The sequence below is a fragment of the Semicossyphus pulcher genome, unplaced genomic scaffold (genome assembly GCF_022749685.1).
Source record: "Semicossyphus pulcher isolate SPU_LCO1_2020_fin unplaced genomic scaffold, fSemPul1.0.p SCAF_7, whole genome shotgun sequence".
Classification (NCBI taxonomy): Eukaryota; Metazoa; Chordata; class Actinopteri; order Labriformes; family Labridae; genus Semicossyphus; species Semicossyphus pulcher.
In genome coordinates, this window is record NW_027211748.1 from 5,504,795 (window position 1) to 5,524,935 (window position 20,141).

At 40.1% G+C, this 20,141-nt stretch overlaps 1 protein-coding gene across 1 annotated transcript in view; it reads right to left on the reverse strand.

Moving 5' to 3' along the window:
* The window catches only part of scp2a (sterol carrier protein 2a), a 39,853-nt gene extending 23,048 nt beyond the window's left edge, over positions 1-16,805 (reverse strand). The window contains exons 1-12 of the mRNA XM_069685010.1: positions 16,680-16,805; positions 15,411-15,468; positions 15,211-15,282; positions 14,361-14,492; positions 14,196-14,260; positions 12,757-12,883; positions 12,602-12,665; positions 12,413-12,499; positions 12,053-12,203; positions 9,698-9,845; positions 8,196-8,303; positions 2,356-2,509 (exon numbers count right to left, since the gene is read on the reverse strand). Of these exons, the coding sequence (XP_069541111.1) occupies positions 2,356-2,509; positions 8,196-8,303; positions 9,698-9,845; positions 12,053-12,203; positions 12,413-12,499; positions 12,602-12,665; positions 12,757-12,883; positions 14,196-14,260; positions 14,361-14,492; positions 15,211-15,282; positions 15,411-15,468; positions 16,680-16,805 (1,292 nt within the window). The remainder of the gene's footprint in view (positions 1-2,355; positions 2,510-8,195; positions 8,304-9,697; positions 9,846-12,052; positions 12,204-12,412; positions 12,500-12,601; positions 12,666-12,756; positions 12,884-14,195; positions 14,261-14,360; positions 14,493-15,210; positions 15,283-15,410; positions 15,469-16,679) is intronic.
* Positions 16,806-20,141: the final 3,336 nt, after the last annotated feature.

Here is a 20,141-nt window from a genome sequence, read left to right on the forward strand (position 1 = left end):
GCACACTGCGACAAGTTTATTTCCCTTTGAAGTTTCCCCTACAGCCCTTAAAGATAGACCCTTTTTTTCCACCAGATCTGGGAGCCTTTTGTAAAACCTTGGAACCCCTGAGTCTCTGATGATGTCAGCACTGATAAACATGGCCTGGAAAAAGATGCTTCATTGAATCTAACAATGAGATTGAAGTACGAAGTGTACCAGATATAGGAAAGGACGTCCATTAACTGGATGACTGAACCCCCAGTGTTCATTTATGTGAGGTGCAGCTCCGGAGAAAAATAAGAGACCATGGCAAAAATGTGTTTTTCTCTGGTTCTTCTATATATAGATTTGTGGTTGAGTAAAACATATTGTAAACAACATTTCTCCTACTTCCAAATCCAAGTCTCCCTCTGCTTCCAACCGGTAGCTTTTCCTCTGTTTATGATTCTGTTAGTTTTGCTTAAAAAGAAGTAGGGGTGAATCTAATGTATTTAAGGTTGTTTTCTCCTGTTTAGATCATTTGCCCTCTGAGTTAGAATTGTTCATGTTGATTCACCCTGAAGTTCAGCTGAATTCCTTTGTCATCGTAACATTATATACTTTTTTTTCCTGTAAATAAATACGCCATATTTGAACGGTGACTTTTGTGTCTGTGGCTGCTCGGGACTCGAGGTAAATGGGTCTCATTCATGTCTCGGCCACCCCTAGACAGGGCATAACAGCCTCTGTTGGAGCAAAAAATCATGCAGCTGTGCTTTGTTCGATGGCTTGTGACCTTCCATCTTCCTCTCGATCACATTCAGGAGGTTTTCAACAGGGTTCAGATCTGGATTGGGCTGGCCATGACATGAAGAGAGAGATGCTGATTTAAGGAACATTTGGAGTGCTCTCTTAATTTTTTCCAGAGCTGTATTTATTCGGGCGTTTGTTTCTTCTCCTTTTTGGTTGATTGCATTTATTTTGTGTTAGTTAAATGTGTTTGTAATTTTTCTTCTGGTTTAGCAAAGTAAGAGTTTAATACAAATATTTTTGTAATTTTATTTTATTTAAATATTCAGGGTTTTTTTGTCTGTTTCGTTTTTTGGGGTTTTTTTTAGAATTTTCTCTCGGCTTACTGTGTTTGCGTATATCTATATGTTCCTTCTGCTGTTCAAAATAAGAGCTTAATAAATAATTTTTGCTATTTTATTTATATATATACACACACACCGGCCACTTCATTAGGTACCCCTGCAATATCCAATAATCCAATACACCAGCCATAAGATTTGCTTTCATGTTGCCTGTAATGTGCAGGCTTTTTCTGAGCTGTCATAGATGTTAATTTAATGATATTTCAGCATCAAGGTCATAACTGGTGGTGGGGCTGTGCTGAGCTGCATTATATTCAGAGGTGTTCCTAATACTCTGGCCCCCTCATGTATGCATATAGGGAGGACAAAAAATTAGAGACATCTCAATATAGTTCAGTACAACACCACCTTTAACTGTGGCCTCAGTAATAAACATCACTGAATTTACACACTTCGGACTCTCAACTAAACAAAAGTCAACAAAAACTTCATATAAGCAGTATCCATGGCAGTGCTGTTGGATTGAACTGCATTAGATTGTACAGGTGTACCTAATGAAGTGGCCGGTGAGTGTAAATTCAGCTTTTTTTTGTCTTTCTTTCAGGGGTAGATGGTAGCTCAGTCTGTAGGGACTTGGCTTGGGAACCTGAGGGTAGCCGTTTCAAGTCCCGGTACGGCCCAAACATGGAACTGGGGCTGTTAGTTGGAGAGGTGCCATGTCATTTCCTGGGCACTGTCGAGGTGTCCTTGAGCAAGGCACCGAATCCCTCACTGTGGGATCACATGTGGCGCATGTCCATGTGCAGCCCCCTCACTCCGACAACTCTGCATTGGGGCATTGGGGCATGTCCATAGAGTCCTGTTTGTGCATGTGTGTATTTTGTGTGTGTGTGTGCATGTTTCTGATAATAACAGAGTGAAAACATTGAATTATAGATGAATAAAGAATATCTTCTTCTTTTGCCAGTTTCTCTCGTTTCCTTCTGTTTGGTCGTATGTGTTTTGTAGTATTTAGCGTTGGTTTACTGTGTTTGTGTATTTTCATATTTTCCTTCAGCTTTGCAAAATAAAAGTTTAATAAAAATATGTTTATTTATTTATATCTTCATTTTTGTTTACTCGCTTTTGTTTTTGTTGTTTTGTTTCTTCTCCTCGTCTTTGTTCGTATGTATTTTGTTGTATTTTGTGCAGGTTAACTTTGTTTATCTATTGTCATGTATTCCTTCTGCTTTTCAAAATAAGAGTTTTTTACAGTCATGTTTGGACATAAATAAAATCTAGTTGGTAACTTCTTCCTCACCTGGCCTCCTGAGGAAATCCCATCCTGTAGAGACCAACAACAACAGCTCCTCCTAAGCCAATGTTGTGCTGCAAGGCCACTTTCGCCCCGGGGACCTGCCTCCTGTCAGCCTGACCACGGAGCTGCCAGCACAGCTCTGCACACTGAGCCAGGCCTGAGACAGACAGAGAAGGAGAAAAGGGTGACTGACTCAAAGAGGGGGATGTGTTCTGAAATGTTATTAAAGCTGAAAAATGCATCATCACGCAGAAACTGAGGAGAGGTGAAGTTATGGTGTCATTAACAGGAACATTTTTTCAGCCTTGTTTCGTACTTAGACTCTGAGATTGAGGTCCAAGAAATAGATCCACATGATGTAAAATGCATCAAAGGAAATTTGAAATTAGTTTGTTGCAAAGATCAAAAAGCTTCTCAGTTTTCCACAATCATAATACACGCAGTTATAACGAGAGTTTTAAATCAGTAGTACCTGTTTTTGGTGGCAGCAGAAACAAGTTAAAACAGAACCTCAGCGTATTATCACTTGCAAAGTTTATGTGGTGAACTTGTTAGATAAAAAGTTTATTTACACATCCAGAAGACACAGAGCAGCTTTACAAGTCACTAGATTAACAAGTCGACGTACAATATCACTCAACTTTGACCTCTGTTTTTGGTCTCCACCAACACCTGAGAAATAAACGTCTCTTTAGCGTCTAAATGAAAACACCATGTTTACCACCTTCTTGCTAACTTTGTGTGTGTTCTGTTTGGTGCTGCTGTGGTGGCAAAGAATGGAGCTAAAACAGGTGCCTGTTGTGAAAGGAAACTATTTTGATGTGGACAGGGAGAATTTCACAAGTGATTTACTTTAATTAACGGGTCTTAAGTTTGCCGACATTTCAACATCATGATGCAGATTAGTAAAAAGTAAAAATGAAGCTTTGTCAGGTCTGTCCTCGAGAGGAGAAGAAAACTACTTTGAAAATGCTCGTTTGTTGAACGGAGGTCGGATCGATCGTTTCTGATGCATTTGAGGAAGTTGGGAATTCTGAACGCTGAACGGCTTTCGTGGCGCAGCGTCAGGGAATTCGTCTCAAGTTGAATTTTAGATCAAGAGCAGTTCGTTAGCTGAACTTGCTGCAGATGTCTGTTTATAGAGATTAATAACAAGCTAAAACTGTTTTTCCTGCACATGCTGCGGCCTGCTGATATGTGATTGGTCAAAGAACACTTCCTGAACACTTCCCGTACTAAAATCGTGCGCCAACAGATTCTACATGCTTATATAGAATATGTAAATAGAGATTAGTATCACTGCAGTTTTTAAATGATGACAAAAGGAAAATATCCACTATTTTAAACCACTGCAATAATCAGTAGAGAAGATGGACTTCAGGCTCATCGACCCATCAATTGTAGACACTAAAGCATGCTGCAGGTGTTAAACACAATCTCCTCTCTCAGAGGGGTGACAAGCTGGCTCCTAATCTGACGACTCATTCCCTAATCTCGACACGGACAGCTCCTGCGCTAACATTATGGCTAAGTATTTCATCCCATATGCTTAATGAGCTTTCACATTTCTCTATTAACCCCACGAGCTAAAGGACTTGAGGGTTAAGACCTCTTCGTGGTGCATCTTTCATATTCTAAAGCTATTTAATAATCTTCTCCACATGGGGGCAATTTATGCTAAATGCTAATTGGAGCACTGCCTGAACGGTTAAGCAGGCTACCTTTCAAAGTAAAGCGTCTCGGGCTATTTATACACAACGACAAGGAACATTCAGAGGAACACAATCTTCATCATCAGTCCTTCAGTGAAATAATTTCAACAAAGCTGCTTACAAAAGCTCGAATGGTCCGATGGTGATCAAAAATCTTTGTGTCCTTTCATTCCTGAAAGAAACAGCGAGGCGGTACATCAAACTGTGTACTGGTGAGGCTCTGAGTACCCTGGATGTCATGTCAACACGTTAAAATCAAACCCTCCTGAGGTGGCTTACACTGCCTCATTGGACAGGGTCCCTGCACGGGTCGCTCAATTAGCCATCAATCCCCTCGCTCGCAGCGTTGGCGAGTGAAGAGGTCAGAGCTTTAAAACCAAGATTAGGAGCAACACCACGGATCAGACAGAGCTTAGCTGACTGGGGCACTCGCACACCGGGAGAATGACCCAGGAGATAAGAGTCAGGAGTGATGACGGGGGGGAAGGAGACAGTGAGGTGTGAAGAAAAGAAGAGGATCAATCAAAGGAAAAAACTCTGAAAAATCTAAAGGTTTGTGCTGATGTGGGAAGGAGAAAACTGCACTGTATCACCCTCTTACTCTCCGTCAGCGTGCGTGTGACTGAATGCACACAAACCTGCCGGGCAGTAATGACCATGAATATAAAAAGAAAATGGTACCGTACACAAATGAAAAATATTAAATCTGTCAGGGAGCAGGTAAGGGCCGGGTGAGTCAGCTGCTGTTTGCTCAGAGTCGTCCCTCAGCAGTTTAATATGTGCAGAGATCACAGGGAGAGCTGCCAAAGCCACGGGCAGCTGCTCTCACACATGCAGGCTTCACTGTAGGTCATACCAATGAGACACACGCCACCTGGTGGACACTGTGGGAATCGTTGGGTAAAGTTTGAAGATGTTTGTATGTTCTGTGCAGAACAACAAATCTTATCTGCTGCTCCAAACAAGCTAAAACACCTTTAATGTACCAACCCCAACAATAAAATAAGACAGGCCACAACTTCAGCTTCTTTTAAATCCTCTCTGAAGACCTTTTACAGGAAGGCTTTCATGAATTTATTTATCTCCTGTCTTTAACAGTTTTTTATCTGCTTTCCTTTTAATCTTCTGTCAAGCACTTTGTAACCTTGTTAAGAAAAGTGTGTTATAAAGAAAGTGTATTATTATTATTATTTTTATTTATTATTAAAATAGCTAAAGAGCTAAGAGAGATTAATTGCAATGAGTGGTTAACACAAGGTATAAGAATACAATGGCTTCATGTTGCTCTTGTCTTGTTTTGCAAAATGTGCATTTTGGGTAATTTGTATTATGTGTAATTTGTAGATGTGATAAGCATGTGCTACTTGCTTTAAATGTTCTTAAAAGTATTGTGGAGGCAGCTGTATGTGTGCAACATTCGAGTCAAAGACAAAGACCTTCACGAGGACAGTAAAAGAATCTTATGTTATCATAGATGACTTATTCAGTGAGGGCCATTTCCTGTCTTAGGGCACACAGCCATATTTGGAAATACCTACAAATTAGACACTGTATTTAGGGGAAAGTTCACTTTTCTTAAGAAAAAAATGCAATAGAGAAATAAATTCAAAATAAAAATACAGACTGAACCTCATTTCAAAAAACTGCAACAGGCCCAAGTTATTTTTCGCACTATAAACTCTACTATCAATCCAATGGACAACACTCTCACAGACCTCTCCTCTTTAACTCGTGAGACTTTTTTAAAATTCTTTGTTGACAAAATTGCTGATATACGGAAGAAAATCAGACCTTCTCCTTTGGTGCCTTATGACCCTCCTTCAGCCGTGCCCGTCTTAAACAAGTTAGACCCAGTGTGTCTTCACTCTCTGTGGGACACAGTCAACCATCTGAAGCCCACAGCATGCCCATCTGACTCTATTCCCTCACACCTACTTAAAGAGGCGTCTGATATTGTTGGCCCCAGCATCCTCTCTATCATAAAAAGTTGCCTCTCCACAGGTTGTTTTCCTTTGTCCTTTAAACACGCAGTGGTTCAGCCACTTCTTAAAAAAACAAACCTTGATCCTAACGTTTTATCAAATTTTAGACCTTAGCACCGCATTTGACACGGTTGATCACAACCTGCTTATTGCCAGGCTTAAGGACTGGGTCGGGATCCAGGGAAAAGCCCTAAATCTGTTCAAGTCATATCTGTAAAATAGAATCTTTAATGTGACCTGTTGCCCTGTCCTCATCGGCCCCCCTCACCTCTGGGGTTCCCCAGGGCTCAGTGTCGGCACCTCTTCTTTTCTCCCTCTACATGCTCCCACTGGGTCCCCTCATAAAGAAGCATCTCCTTTCACTGTTTCGCAGACGATACCCAAATATACCTCCCACTAAAATGCCATAGCCCTCAGTCTCTACAACCGCTGCTTCACTGCTTCCAGGACATTAAAGACTGGATGGCCCAAAACTTCCTGAAACTTAACGATGAAAAAACTGAGGTAGTTCTGTTCGGCCCATCTGATTACACCAGCCAGATCTGGCACAAACTTGGTCCACTGTCCTCATGTTTAAAACCCTCTGCCAAAAACCTTGGGGTGATTTTTGATTCCTCCTTTAAATTCGACAAACAAATAAACTCTGTGGTGAGAGCGTGCTTCCTCCAGCTGAGAACCCTAGCCAAAGTGAGGGCAAAGTAAATTGTGGCGCCTGCGGAGCCTTTGTGCTCTTTCCTTCAGAGGCCATTTTTGCTTGGAAGCCATCAGTCTGATTGTCTTCCTGCTTACTCTGTCTGTGCTATTCACTAAGTCTCTGTCATCATCACGGTACAATATTTATATGCTGTCTCATGCTTGCAGACATGCTTGCAGACATGCATGCATGCAAGTGCACTTGTAGAAGTACTTTATATTTGTAATATTTATTTATAAGGTGTCCATGTTTGTTTCTTTGCAGCTTCTGTTAGTTTGGGGTGGGATTTATATTTTATTTAATTTTAGTTTTGTATGTCATTTTGTTTTGTTAGAACTTAAACTGAATTTAAAAAAAATTAAAACGTTATTAAATCTAGAAAAGACAGAAGATGGTAAATTTTAACTGATGATTTATAATTCAAAAGAAAGTAGACTTAAGCATATACTGTTGCATTGTTTTTAAATATTTAATCATGATTAATCGCATGGTTGTCCATGGCTAACTCGTTATTATCGTGTTTACTTTCACAGCCCTAATTTTAATGTGTTATTTTTGCCTATTGTCATATTTCATTTAAGGCTCTTAATGCTCTGTTTTTAACCGTTTAAAGCACTTTGAGTGTCTCTACGTATTAATGGTGCTTTATAAATAAACTTGCCTTGCTTAAATATATACTACAAAATAATACAGAAATGTTATCTACAACTATCAACAGTGTCGCTGACAGTAAAGCTTCAAAGTGGTATGAGCTCTGCCCTTGCGTAAATGTAAAAACAATATAATATGGGAAAGGGGGGGGGGGTTGTACTTTTGATGAAGAAACATTGGAAAGGATTCTTTACAACAATAAGGGAATATGTCCTAGGAGCTAGAGGAAAATGTAGCTCTGTTGTGTCATTATTGACTATAGATTCAATTTTCAACTACCAAGATACTCAAGGTTACCGGTAAAGTATTTTTGCACATAGATAAAAATCTGGCTTAATTACCTGTGCTCTGCTGATTTTAACATGTTGGAAAGAGCCTCAAAAACTGCAGTAAAATTTGAGAGAAGAAATGATGGAGAAAAAAAAGATGCAGGGGAGACTTAAATGGAAAAGAAAATGATGTGACCAATGGGACAGCTTTAGCCGGTCTGAAGGAAGCACTGTAACCTCATCAAGAATCTAATGGACTGAGCCAGAACATCCTGTGTGTAATTGTTGTTGTCATGCACTTATGATGCCCACTGTTATTAGAGCCAAGTAATTGCTTTCCTGATACCAATGTCTGTTGGTTTCCTATTTGTCTTATTGTGGTTATCTGTTTTTCAGTTAGCCTGTTTGTTGTCAAATATTCCTGTTATACAACTCATTAAAATCTGAATAAATAAACCTTTAATGGACCTTGTTAGAGTTAAGATTAAGGCAAAATCCTTGAGTGGTGTTCATCAGAGTCAGAGTTTCGTCGTACCTGTAGCGCCCAGAGGATGTCCTTTAGAGATGAGACCACCACTGGGGTTGACCACAAATTTGCCTCCGTATGTGTTGTCCCCTCTGTCAATCAGCTCTCCGGCTTTACCTGCAGAGGGAAAACAGTACAGAGAGAAATGTCCAGTATTATATTATCACATATTAATATAATATCATAAGGGCATGTTTATAATAAAAATGGCAAAAAACGTGGCTGTTAAATACTTAATTACAGTATTTCAGGGTCTGTTATTTATCTATAGCAGACCGCTGCTGGGAAGAATAGACCATTGCTAGGAACCGCCTAGTGTCAGGGTCCTGCTCACCCTGTCGGGGTTCCAGTAGGCTCACTAGACATTATCCTTTATTTATAAAGTATGAGACAAGATTTAAGACGGGGTATGGAATAAAAGAGTTCCCTCAAATAACCAAGAGACTCTATAAATACAACAAAGTGGGTCTTATGTGTGTCGTTATGTAAAATGCAACACTGAAAAGAAAGTCTATCCCAAACCTCAGGAAGGCAACTTAGACAACCAATCAACAAATTATACTAATAAAAGCTGTTGAGTATTAAAACAAACAGGTTAAAAACATATAATAAGACAGATAAAGTTAAAGTCCACAGTCAAAGGCATGACTTATTGGGCATTAAAATATCCATCTGTAATTATAGTTATTCTTAATTCACTCTCTTTGAAATTATATCCAAAGTGGATGTATTTGGATGGACGACATGACAATTCCCTAACAGTGAAGCCAAACCCTCTCTATCGCCCCCTGCTGACTGTCTGCAGTATAGGTCATAAAGCCCGCCTCCTCCATGTTAACAGATGGGACATGGGTCAAACTATAAAATCACATCAAATACATTTTCATCATTCTGTCATTATTGTTTACTTACAAGTAAACTTACATTACTGATTTACGTCCAAGTGTTCATTTTTCTGACAAGTTTATTTTTAATTTGTTATTTGATGCTGTAAAAAGGATGATTGACAGCTCTGTTGACAAATACGGCTCCTGCAGCCGATCTGTTCCTGATTAGCAGAGTAGAGGAGGAACGGTGAGAGGAGACATAACTAAAACAATCACTACAGTCATTGAAGTTTACATACCTGTGAACGTCTGTTTCAGACCAACACAAGAAGCTGTTCTGCTGTTAAACACGCCGACGTGAGGGATCCATATTTTTTGGTAACTTAAATGTGTGTTTTTGTTAGCTGAAGGGGCGGGACATAGTTACTGCATTTTGTGTTCTGCAGTGAGACAGACTGCTGCCTGCTCTTAAAAGAGTCCCAATCCATCCACTCAGCTCAGCAGCCTGGGCTTCAGGTGTGGAAAACACTGAATTTTAAGATCACATATTGCATATTTAAAAGGTGAAATCTAAAAGTGTTGCCCATTAAAAGTGGAAACCAAAATTCAGGTTGAAGAAGGACGGTTGGAAACTTCCTGCTCTAGCTGGAGGATCACTTAGACTAATAGGAGCTGCAGTCTTACCCTCTGGACACAGCCCCAGGGCCTCATACGTGATGAGCTCGTTGGCAGAGAAGCAGTCGTGCAGCTCGACCACGTCGACATCACCGGGTGACAGACCTGCAGCTTCATAACACTTTTGGGCAGCCAAGCGAGACATGTCGTAGCCCACCTGAACAAGAAAAAGAAGCACATTTAGGAACTCGTATGAAAAAATGAATCATTTTTATATATACAGTATATACAGAAGTTACTGAATAGTTGTTGCTGCTCATTCCTTTGATATGAAATCCAAATAAACTTTAAGCTGCGGGTAGAAACACAATGATTACCTCAAGTCTCTAAAGCGTACTGAGAGACATGCTGGACTAATCAGGTGTGACCTGTAATATTATTCTTATTACCACTTATTACATGTTTCTTTAAAGTCGAGCTGAAACGGCATTTGGAGAGTATCTAGCTTCCGTATCGTGACGTATTTCCGAGTGAAACAGGACGTGCAGGTGGGACATATCATTAGAGGGATTTGATTTGATCGTTGAGAAGTGGGCGTAGACAGACGCTCTCCACAGCGCAGTAGCTAGCTAACTGACCGAGCCTTCTTGGTGCTCTGCGGCTAAATGTTGCAGATTGATTGACAGGTGGATGTCATGATATTATTGGTTGAAATTGGTTGGTCCTAGCTTACATAGGCACATGTGATATTTTGTTTTACAGGAAGAAAAAATTATCAGATTTTGATATAAGAATACGAAGAAATGGATTTTCTGTATTTTTTTTGGCCTATATTGTCAAATACATGCACAATATAACCGGGGATGTGATCTAAAAGGATTAAAATGACATTTTTCATTTCACCTCGACTTTAAGGGCTGCACGCTGGTGCTTTCTGTGTGGAGTTTGCATGTTCTCCCCGTGCATGAGTGGGTTCCCTCCTGTTACTCCGGCTTCCTCCCACAGTCCAAAGACATGCTCGTCAGGTTCATTGGTGACTCTAAAATGCCCGTAGGTGTGAATGTGATCATGAAAGGTTATCTGTCTGTGTCAGCCCTGTGATTGACTGGCGATCAGTCCAGGGTGTACCCCGCCTCTCGCCCAATGACAGCTGGGATAGGCTCCACCTAGTCTCGTCTTTCGACCATTCAAAGTGCCTTTTCGCTCCGTTATTATTATTGTAATCAGGAGACCAATCAGTCCGGGGCTGTGCAGGGCTCAACACCGGCACACGGGCACAGACATCATGGATCTGTGCATGGAGTTGAGATTCGTAAGTGTGCACTCAACTAATACAGAGAGTGTAGGAGCAGACAGCTTCTCTCCACAATCAGACACAAAACAAGAGCAAACTGCACGGATCTGTGAAACGTCATGGCCGTGTTTGCGCTTGAATATCATAAGTGCAATTTGCTTTGTGAATCGGACCCTGAGACGGAGCAGACAGCGATGGCAAATGATGCGCAATTTATGGAGCTATCAGCGGCCGCAGCTCGTTCTGAGTGAATTCCCCCTGAATCTGTGACAGCACTCTCACAAGAGGACGGGAAATAGGAAACATTTACATAAAACAAAAGCCGTGAGATAATGAGGCAGCTGGGCTAAAAAATCCAACAAAAGAAAAAACTAGAAATACTTTGCGGTTTTAGACCTCCGACAACCAGTAATAATGCAGTTTACATCCACCCATGTGTTTCCCAGGAAATGAGAGGGGACTGGGGGTATTTCCGTATAATGAAAAATATATGAAAGAATACATCATCGTAAAAAAACAAAACAATGGCATTAGTAGGCCTGCATGATACCAAAACATCTCTCTCTCTGTAATACAGCCTTCTTGCAGCTGACAAACAAACAAGCATGCAAACTAAGATCGTCCACTAACTGACTGCAGGTGTTATTCTCTCAGTCAGACAAAATAAACAAGATGTCATAAAATTCCTTCCAGGTGTTGCTTAGACATCACATGTATGATAACAGGACAGCAGTGTGATGACAGTGACCTTGACCTGTTACCATAAAAATCTTCACATCCACAAGAATTACACATCTCTCATCTGTTTTAAAGAGTTTAATTGTTAGAGTTGTATTTCCATTAAACTGCCTGATCTGTGGTCGCCAGTAAATAGGGGAAGAACCCATTGCTCTGCCACCAACCGGACCTGTGTTCTCCTTTGCCTGTCGGCATTTTAAATGAGAATGATGATGTGTAAACACACACCCACCACTTAACAATTAAAAGGTGCAACTGCCTAAATACAGTCCTTTCTGTGGAATCTGCCGTCTCACTGCCTTTGATTTTGATACCTCGTGTCAATTATCCGATGTCCCTAAGCTCCAGCCCTCCTCAATTAGGTTACTCCTAAAACAGTAACAATATCTTACCATCTTAATGCAGCTGTTTTCTTCAAACGTGGAGGCGAGGTCCGTCACCATCTCTTGCGCCACAATCTCCACCGCCTGGCCCTCCAGATGGTGCTTCCTGACGAAGTCTTCACTGGCCAGAACGGCTGCTCCAGCACCGTCTGAAGTCGGGCTGACGAGAGGAGAAGAGGAGAAAAAGACAAAGTTGAGTCAGCAACTGAGGCAATTATCATCAATGAAGTAGAATCCACAATAAAATTAGCACAGCGGAAATTATTTACGACTTGCTCGCCTCTGCTTAGGCATAATTACACCCATTTATGATCCATTTATTCTTGAAAGATTTAACCAGTATAATCAGTGTAATCAGTGGGCTCTTACCAGCACTGCAGCAGAGTCAGGAACTCAAACACCTTCCTGGAGTTGATCACCTGCTCCAGACTGTACTCATCCTGGAACTGTGAATACCTGCAGGGATGTAAACACGCACGCTCACACACAAAGTTGATCAAAATAAGTTCATGGGTATTTTCAGAGCATGCTCTGTTTTTAACGTTAATGTCGTCTTACGGGTTGTTGGTGGAATGCTTGTGGTTTTTCCAGGCAATTTTGGCAAAGTGTTCCGGTTTTGTGCCTAAAAGATGAAAACATCGACTCAAACATTTACTCATGATGTATTAAAATCATCAACTAAATGCAAGATTCACGTTTCATGCAGCACGTACCATATTTCTCCATGTGCTCTCTGCCGGCGTTGCCAAACAACTGAGGAGCTGCTGGAGCTGCTACCATCCCGTAACGGTTGATCATCACCTCCATGTGTTTGTCCATTGGATTTGTCCTGTCCATATACTAGAGACAGGAAGTTTTAAAAGAACTTTTTACTAAAATTTTTACTTTTTAAATGTCCAACTTAGTCTGAGGAATTTTTTTAAATTCAATGTAAGGTGGTTAATTAATCTGTGAAGGGGTCATTGCATGGTTTTGAATGACAGTTGCATTTTATATTTTTGATTGAGATCATTTTCTTCCCTATGCAATGCCCCCTGCACAGAAGAATCACGCACAGCAAACCAAAGAGCACCTGTATGTGATCACTACAAAGACCCGGCTGCACTTCTACTCCTTTGTCTTTAACATGACGTGGTTTCCCTTCCGCATTTTCTTATGTGAACGTATATTTCTGGTTTATTTTAATCTTGTTTCTGCACAGAAAAACAACTAAATAACTAAACTCAAGTAAGTTCATTTATTCACAAAACAGCAGAATTTCCAAAATGTTCAGAAGAATAGAATTTCTGAACAATAGAAATATAGAATAGAACAGTTTTTAATCACACCTGTTGTACATATTTTGTATTGTACATATTGCTTTTGATTTTTTTTATTCTTATTGCTTGTGTTTTACCTTGTTCTATTTAAGTCTTTTACTGATTCTTATCATAGTTATGTGTTAATTGTTCTGCACCAAATCCCCTAAATAAATTCCTTGTATGTGTAAACCTACTTGGCAATAAACCCTGATTCTGATTCAACAGTATGGGTACTACACACAATAGATAACAGTCAGCACGGCCCCTGTCAGGAGAAGCCAGCCGGAGTTTCTACACGGAGGCTAAGCTAAGCACTGCTGCAGATGGGGTCAGGAGTACCGCGTACTTTAGCCACCTAAACATATAAAAACATAATAAATAATAATAAACAAAAATATATTTTTTTGTCTAAGTGTACGCTGCATCTTTTATATTTGTCACTGCGTCACGCTGGCGTTAGAGAGTCCTTTCCTTTAGCACTCTGTCTAACTGCGCACAACTACCCTGTAGACCTACACTAACTATTGATAAGTACCTCATACAACCCCACTTCAAAGACCCTGAACTATCCCTCTACCACATCTGTACTGTTATAAGATATAGAAAAGCCTGTTTTAAAAGGAATTCACTGTTAGCACCAAAGCAGTTCATTAAATCTAGTATAAGAACACAGAGGTTCATTCTTTCTCTAATCTGTTGTGTCTGCTGCGCTCCAGAGCAACCGCCCTGCTGGCAAAAACACATGAGGTTGATTGTGTTCCAACAACATCTGTATGATGGATTGAAGATGTTAGGTAGTGTTTACTTTTCCTCTACATCACTTACAACAATAACAACCTGTAGTTTTATACCTTTGAGGACAAGGAGCCCCTCTCCATCCGCTCAAACCCGAGAGCAAGCACACAGTCAGCGAGACCTGCAGAAAGAAGAGGAGTGCAGTTTCAGTTTAATCATAGATTATGCTGCTACAACACTTTGAGGCTGTTTATCACTTATATATGTTCTGCTTGACTCACCTCCCAGGACCAGCTGCCGAGCCATGTAGAGAGCGGTGGAGCCCGTGGAGCAGTTGTTGTTGACGTTGATGATGGGGATCCCCGTCAGGCCCAGGCTGTGGTAAATGGCCCTCTGCCCACATGTGGAGTCACCTGACGGAAGAAGGTAGGCGTCACGGCTCTCAGTAATGGAGTCAAACGTAAAGAACAACCTAGAGGGACCGGCTGGATTTAAACAAGCTTCCATAATGTCTGTTAATGATATACAGGATATTTTATATCTGTTACTTACTAGCTAAGTTGGGTTGATAAACGGTCATGGTTTGAGTTTGTGAACGAGTGGAGAGAATGCAAATGTGCAGTGTGTCAAAGTTAAGAAATTGCAGCTTAATTAATGCATCAAAGCCCTAATGTGGATTCAAAGTATTCGAAGTATCTCAGACTTTTTGTTCAATATATAAAAAACTTTTAAGTCTTTTCTTTTCTTAAGTCTTCCTGGGTGTGTTCAGACCTGTACTTAAGGCTGTCCACTTGTGATCCAACCATTAAAATACCCGGTCTGAACGGGGTGTTAAGCGTAAAGCTTTCTTGCCAGCGGTCGGCTTTCTTCTCTTGTCACCGACCTGTCTTCTTATATTAATGATGGACACTTGATGATTGCATCAAATAGAGTCCAACTTTAACGCCTTGTAGTTCTTTATTTATTTTACTTATTTTAATCATGTGACTACAATATGAGAAAGACTTATTTCAGGGGTTAAAAGTGTTGTGAGAGCATATACTGTGCTCACATACAATATCAGAGTTGGCATTGTTCAAGACTTCAGTAAACAACAGGTATGTTTTTACTGACTTATCAACACTGTCTTACCATAGACATATCCTACACAGGCTTGCTCAATGGCAGAATATGGGACTCCTGCGTCTGTGAGGGCCTTTTGACCTAAAACAGAACGTGAAATGCAGTAATCAAACATGTTAGATGTTATACAATAAGATCCATTTTACAGATGTTCAGATATGGTATCTCCTGATGATTGCACAATGTCCATATTCTGTTAAGATAAGCACCTGCTTCCTTCGCCATATCAGGGTAATCATAGTCACCTCGGGCTCCAGGCTTGTCAAACTGCAGCAAAATACAGAAATTGTGACAGATATTCAACGATTCAACAGAAGTATTTTAACTGTTGTTCTATTCTGTAGTTTAGTATGTTTTACTTTTCAACATTGAACTTAATTTCAACAAATATAATGGAAGAAACTCAAGATACAGGTCGAATGGCTCTAAACAAGCAATACACAATAATAACGAAAAAATGCCAGCCTTTCAAAATAAAAGTATAAGCTGCTACTTAGTCATAAGTCACTGTAAACTAAGTATCTTTGGGTTTTTGCTGTTACTCAGACAGAAAAACACATTTGAAGACATCACACTGTGTATTAAGAAAAAGTTATACTTAAAATGAATTCTATTTGATAATTATTGTTTTAAATAATTAAGTGCATTTTATCGTTTGCAAAATTTTGAAGACGTTTTCTTACATAAATGCATTTTACATTTTAGAAAATATTCCCGACTTTTTTGGCAACATCCTTGTCAGGTCACATATGATTTCTATGGTCGGCAGCACGCGTGGGACTGGAATTGAGTGCATCTACAATAGGAACCTCAATCAGGTATAAAGCCGAGAATATTTCCATATCCTTTCATCTACTATTATACTACAAAGTTTCATAATAAAAGCACTACTCCACTTAAAGCACTGTCGGCCTGAACGCTTTTTTTCACTTGCAACCTGCTTATGAAATTCTGAGTTTTAAGTTGACACTCCACTTCTGTTCAGTCAGACTTGGAGCTGCTGTTTTCATAATGCTAGCAGCCTGCTGGAGTGATGACCCTTAGCACAGTCTGTAACTCGGATGGCCATGAACTATGGACTCAGAAAGCGGAGGAACATAGTGAGGACATAGAGGTCTAACGTTAAACATTCAGCCCAGATTTAACTCAAAGAAACAACTTTAAAACTTGAGACACAACCAAACTACATCAAAGTTACTCACTTTGAGCTAACTAAGCTAGCTAATGTTTACAATGTGTTATGTTAGCTGTTGACAGATTTTGGACAGCTGTTGACACTTTAAGAGAATCTTGTGCAGTTCTTGTTATATCAAATGTGATCAAAGTGTACAATTATAATTTAAAATCAAAGGTTTTTGCGTGGAAAACGTTAAATGACTGCAAACTGGAGTTAGCCATCTCTGTTAGCCTATATTCTTACATAAGGTTGTTTAAGTGTTTTTCCAGACTAAGACAATACAAACGTTAAATAAGTTTACCTTGGTCATGCCCACACCGATGACAAACACCCTGTTCTTTGCAGGTGCCATGGTCACTATTCTTCGGCAGCTGGTCCACAGAAAGAGGCAGGCAGGTCTGTGAGCAGCAGCGAACAGCAGCAGCATTTACAGGGTCCAGCTAACGCACTGTGGAGCAAAGATCGTCTATATCCGAGCTGATGATCAATACTTCTCTTAGATTATCACATCAGGTGCTGTACACTTGCTGATTTAGTTTTTTATTTGGTCTGTTGCGTATTTACGGTACATTGTTCACTTATCTTATTAGTTCTCTACATATTTTTTAGGATTTTAGGACTTTATTATAACGTTGCACTACCCACTTTGCTGCTGCAACACTAAATTTCCCTGTTGTGGGAAGAATAAAGGATTATTTTATCTCTTCACTGTGCATGATGTTGCCTTACTCTCCCAAGCTTTTTTAGCCTGTTTGGCTGTTCAAGTTTCGCCTTTTCATGTTCTGTTTTTTTATATGTTGTGTGTTTAATTTGTCGTTTTAATGGTCAACTTTACATCGGGCTGGGGGACAGCAGTTGAAAGTGAGCCTCTTGTCTAACACTGGCACATTTACAGTGATGCTGATTAATGTGCATTGTCCCTAATAAACAAATACATAAATAATATAAATTATAACTGTTTACTTTTCTATAATTTAACATATTATTGGACTACCAACCCCACCCACAGATGGCTGGGCTGACTGAAAGTCTCTCAGCACATTTTCGTTTGGGTAAATGCCCCCTTTTTTCTTCTCCTTTCTTTTCTGGTATCTGAATTATATGCATGTCCCGTGACACTGTAAGGATTGAAAATACTCAGGGCTTTATGAAAGGTGGTTTCCATTTTAAAACTAAAAAATAAAATATTATTTAAAGAAGATTTCAAATTGGTTCTCTTGGGTGCCACCTAAGAGAGAGAGAGACACTTCCCTCATCAGATGTCAATGGCTGGATCCCTTTGTCACGGTTGTAACTCTTGATTTTCCTCGCAGGCGGTCTCTTTCCTTTTTAGACTGTTTAGCTTCATCTGAGTGTCAAATTTGCCTACCGCCTACCCTCTCTGGCAGACCAGCCACTGCTGGCTGATGGAAACGCGTCACTAACTGGGTGCCACTTTTTTCGGCGTATGTCGCCACAGACACCCAGTCTGTAATAATACTATATACTGCAAATGCAAAGGCTATATTAAGGATAAAAGGGTTATTGCTTTCATCCAGGGCCTCCCTACCATCTAGGCCCCAGAAAGCTTTCTCCTATTTCCCTCCTTATGGGTGGCCCTGTGTTCTACAAAAGGCTGCTGTGATGTGTGATGGGTATTATTTAGAGCTCCACATGAGTACACTTTTCCATTAATGTTCTGTTGTGCTTTAAGTGGAAATGTTCCTTTTGGCAAGAGACACTGTACAGCTCTGGAAAAAATCAAGAGACCGCTCCAAATGTTCCTTAAATCAGCATCTCTCTCTACATGCCAGGGTCAGCTCAGTCCAGATCTGATTAATCATCACAATTATATAGTTGTTCCACCAAATATTGATCTCTGAATAAGTTATTCATATACTTCCTAAGTTAAACATTAGTATTCTGTTGTTTAGACATGAACATGAACTTGTTTTCTTTGCAAAAACAAGAGGGTCCTAGAAATGTGGTCCCAGAATTGCGGTCCTGAATCTGCAGTCGCCGGCTCTGCAGACACATGATATTGACTTCAACATCAACCTATTGTGTGCTGCCATCTACTGGCTACATATGACTATACAGCTTCAGCGTTTTCCTCTGGTCCGACTATTTATAGGTTTGTGTTTGAGTTAAAAGAACTTTTGTTTTCCACATTTCTCCACCTCCCAAATAAAGTATTCTCACTGAGGTCTTTCATTTACAGAAAATGACGACCGATTAAGATTACAAAAAGATGCCAAAAAGATGTTTTTCAGACCTTGAATAAGGCAAAGAAAACAAGTTCATGTTCATGTTTAAACAACAGAATACTCATGTTAAACTTAGGAAGAGTTCAGAAATCAATATTTGGTGGAACAACTATATAATTGTGATGATTAATCAGATCTGGACTGAGCTGGCCCTGGCATGTAGAGAGAGATGCTGATTTAAGGAACATTTGGAGCGGTCTCTTGATTTTTTCCAGAGCTGTACAGTGTCTCTTACCAAAAGGAACATTTCCACTGTCCTACTTCAACATAATCATGTTCACTTTTTATATTCCATGATTAAAACGCACCCATTCAATATGATTACTTTATAAATGTAAATAAATATATATATTTTGTTAAGGACGGCCGTGGTATAATATGATTGATTTAAGACCAAAAACTAAATAAGTACAATAACACAATTACATTCCTTGTAGTGTAGAAAAGGCATTGAGACGACATCGAGACGAGGGCGAAGTGAGGTAAATATTAGCGGAAAAACAACAATAAATAATTGTACAGCGTTTGGTTTGTGGCAGGTCTATAATCCCTGCCAAGGCCCATCTTGTCTTACTGCCTCCTCATCACTGCAACTGGAAATATCAAAGTGACATAAACTGCTATAATCTGAATCTAAAAATGAAAGTGGCTGCTGATGCTGCTGAGGGGCTGGCAAAAAAGGACCACATTCAGGAGAGCTTTAGAACATCATACTGACATTATAACAATCTTAACTTCAGTAATACGATGCACCAGCAGCCACTTTTTCTGTGCTCCAGTCAAGGGAGTGCAACTACATATACAGATACTGTATGTGTAATAATCCCAATAACAGATAGGTATGAAATAAGAAAAGGAATGTCATGTCTTTTACACACTTCTTGCAGCTGCGTTTTGTTATCACTAAAGGTAGTTGAGATTTCTAACAGTCCATGTTGGGGTCAGCAGGTGGGTTCCTTCAGGTCACAGGTTGCTTTCTTCTGGTAGGTTAGTGAGGATCTCCACTCCGTCAGATATGATGACCTCTGTGTGTTCAGACTGAGCTGACCTGCATGAAGGCCGATCAAGAAAAAACACAATGCACATGTTTCAGATTTCACAGGAATATTTCAACTTTTAAGTGTGCTTATTTGCTTTTTCTCCTCTCTGTGTCTAAGTTTGGAACTGGAACTCGGAAAAGATAGCTTAGCTTAGCATAAAGACTATTAGCAGAGGGAAATGTCTGGTCTGGTTCACCTTCAGACTGCGTCTGGCTAGAAGCAGTACATGCCTGGCTAGCTGACATGCTCTGGCAAGGCCTTCAGTCTGCTCTTGACCTTTGATTTCTATGTAGTCTGGCCATTCGGGGACCAGTCCAGAGCCTACATAGTGGGGCCGCACAATGTGCTACAGTCAGGGAGGAGAGTAAGACGGGGTGGGAAGGGTGGCTTACATTGTTTTCACAAGATTCCATTAAAAAAGTAATTGTTTTATAGAAATTATTTAGAGATTAAATGTGCAGAGGACCATGATTTGAA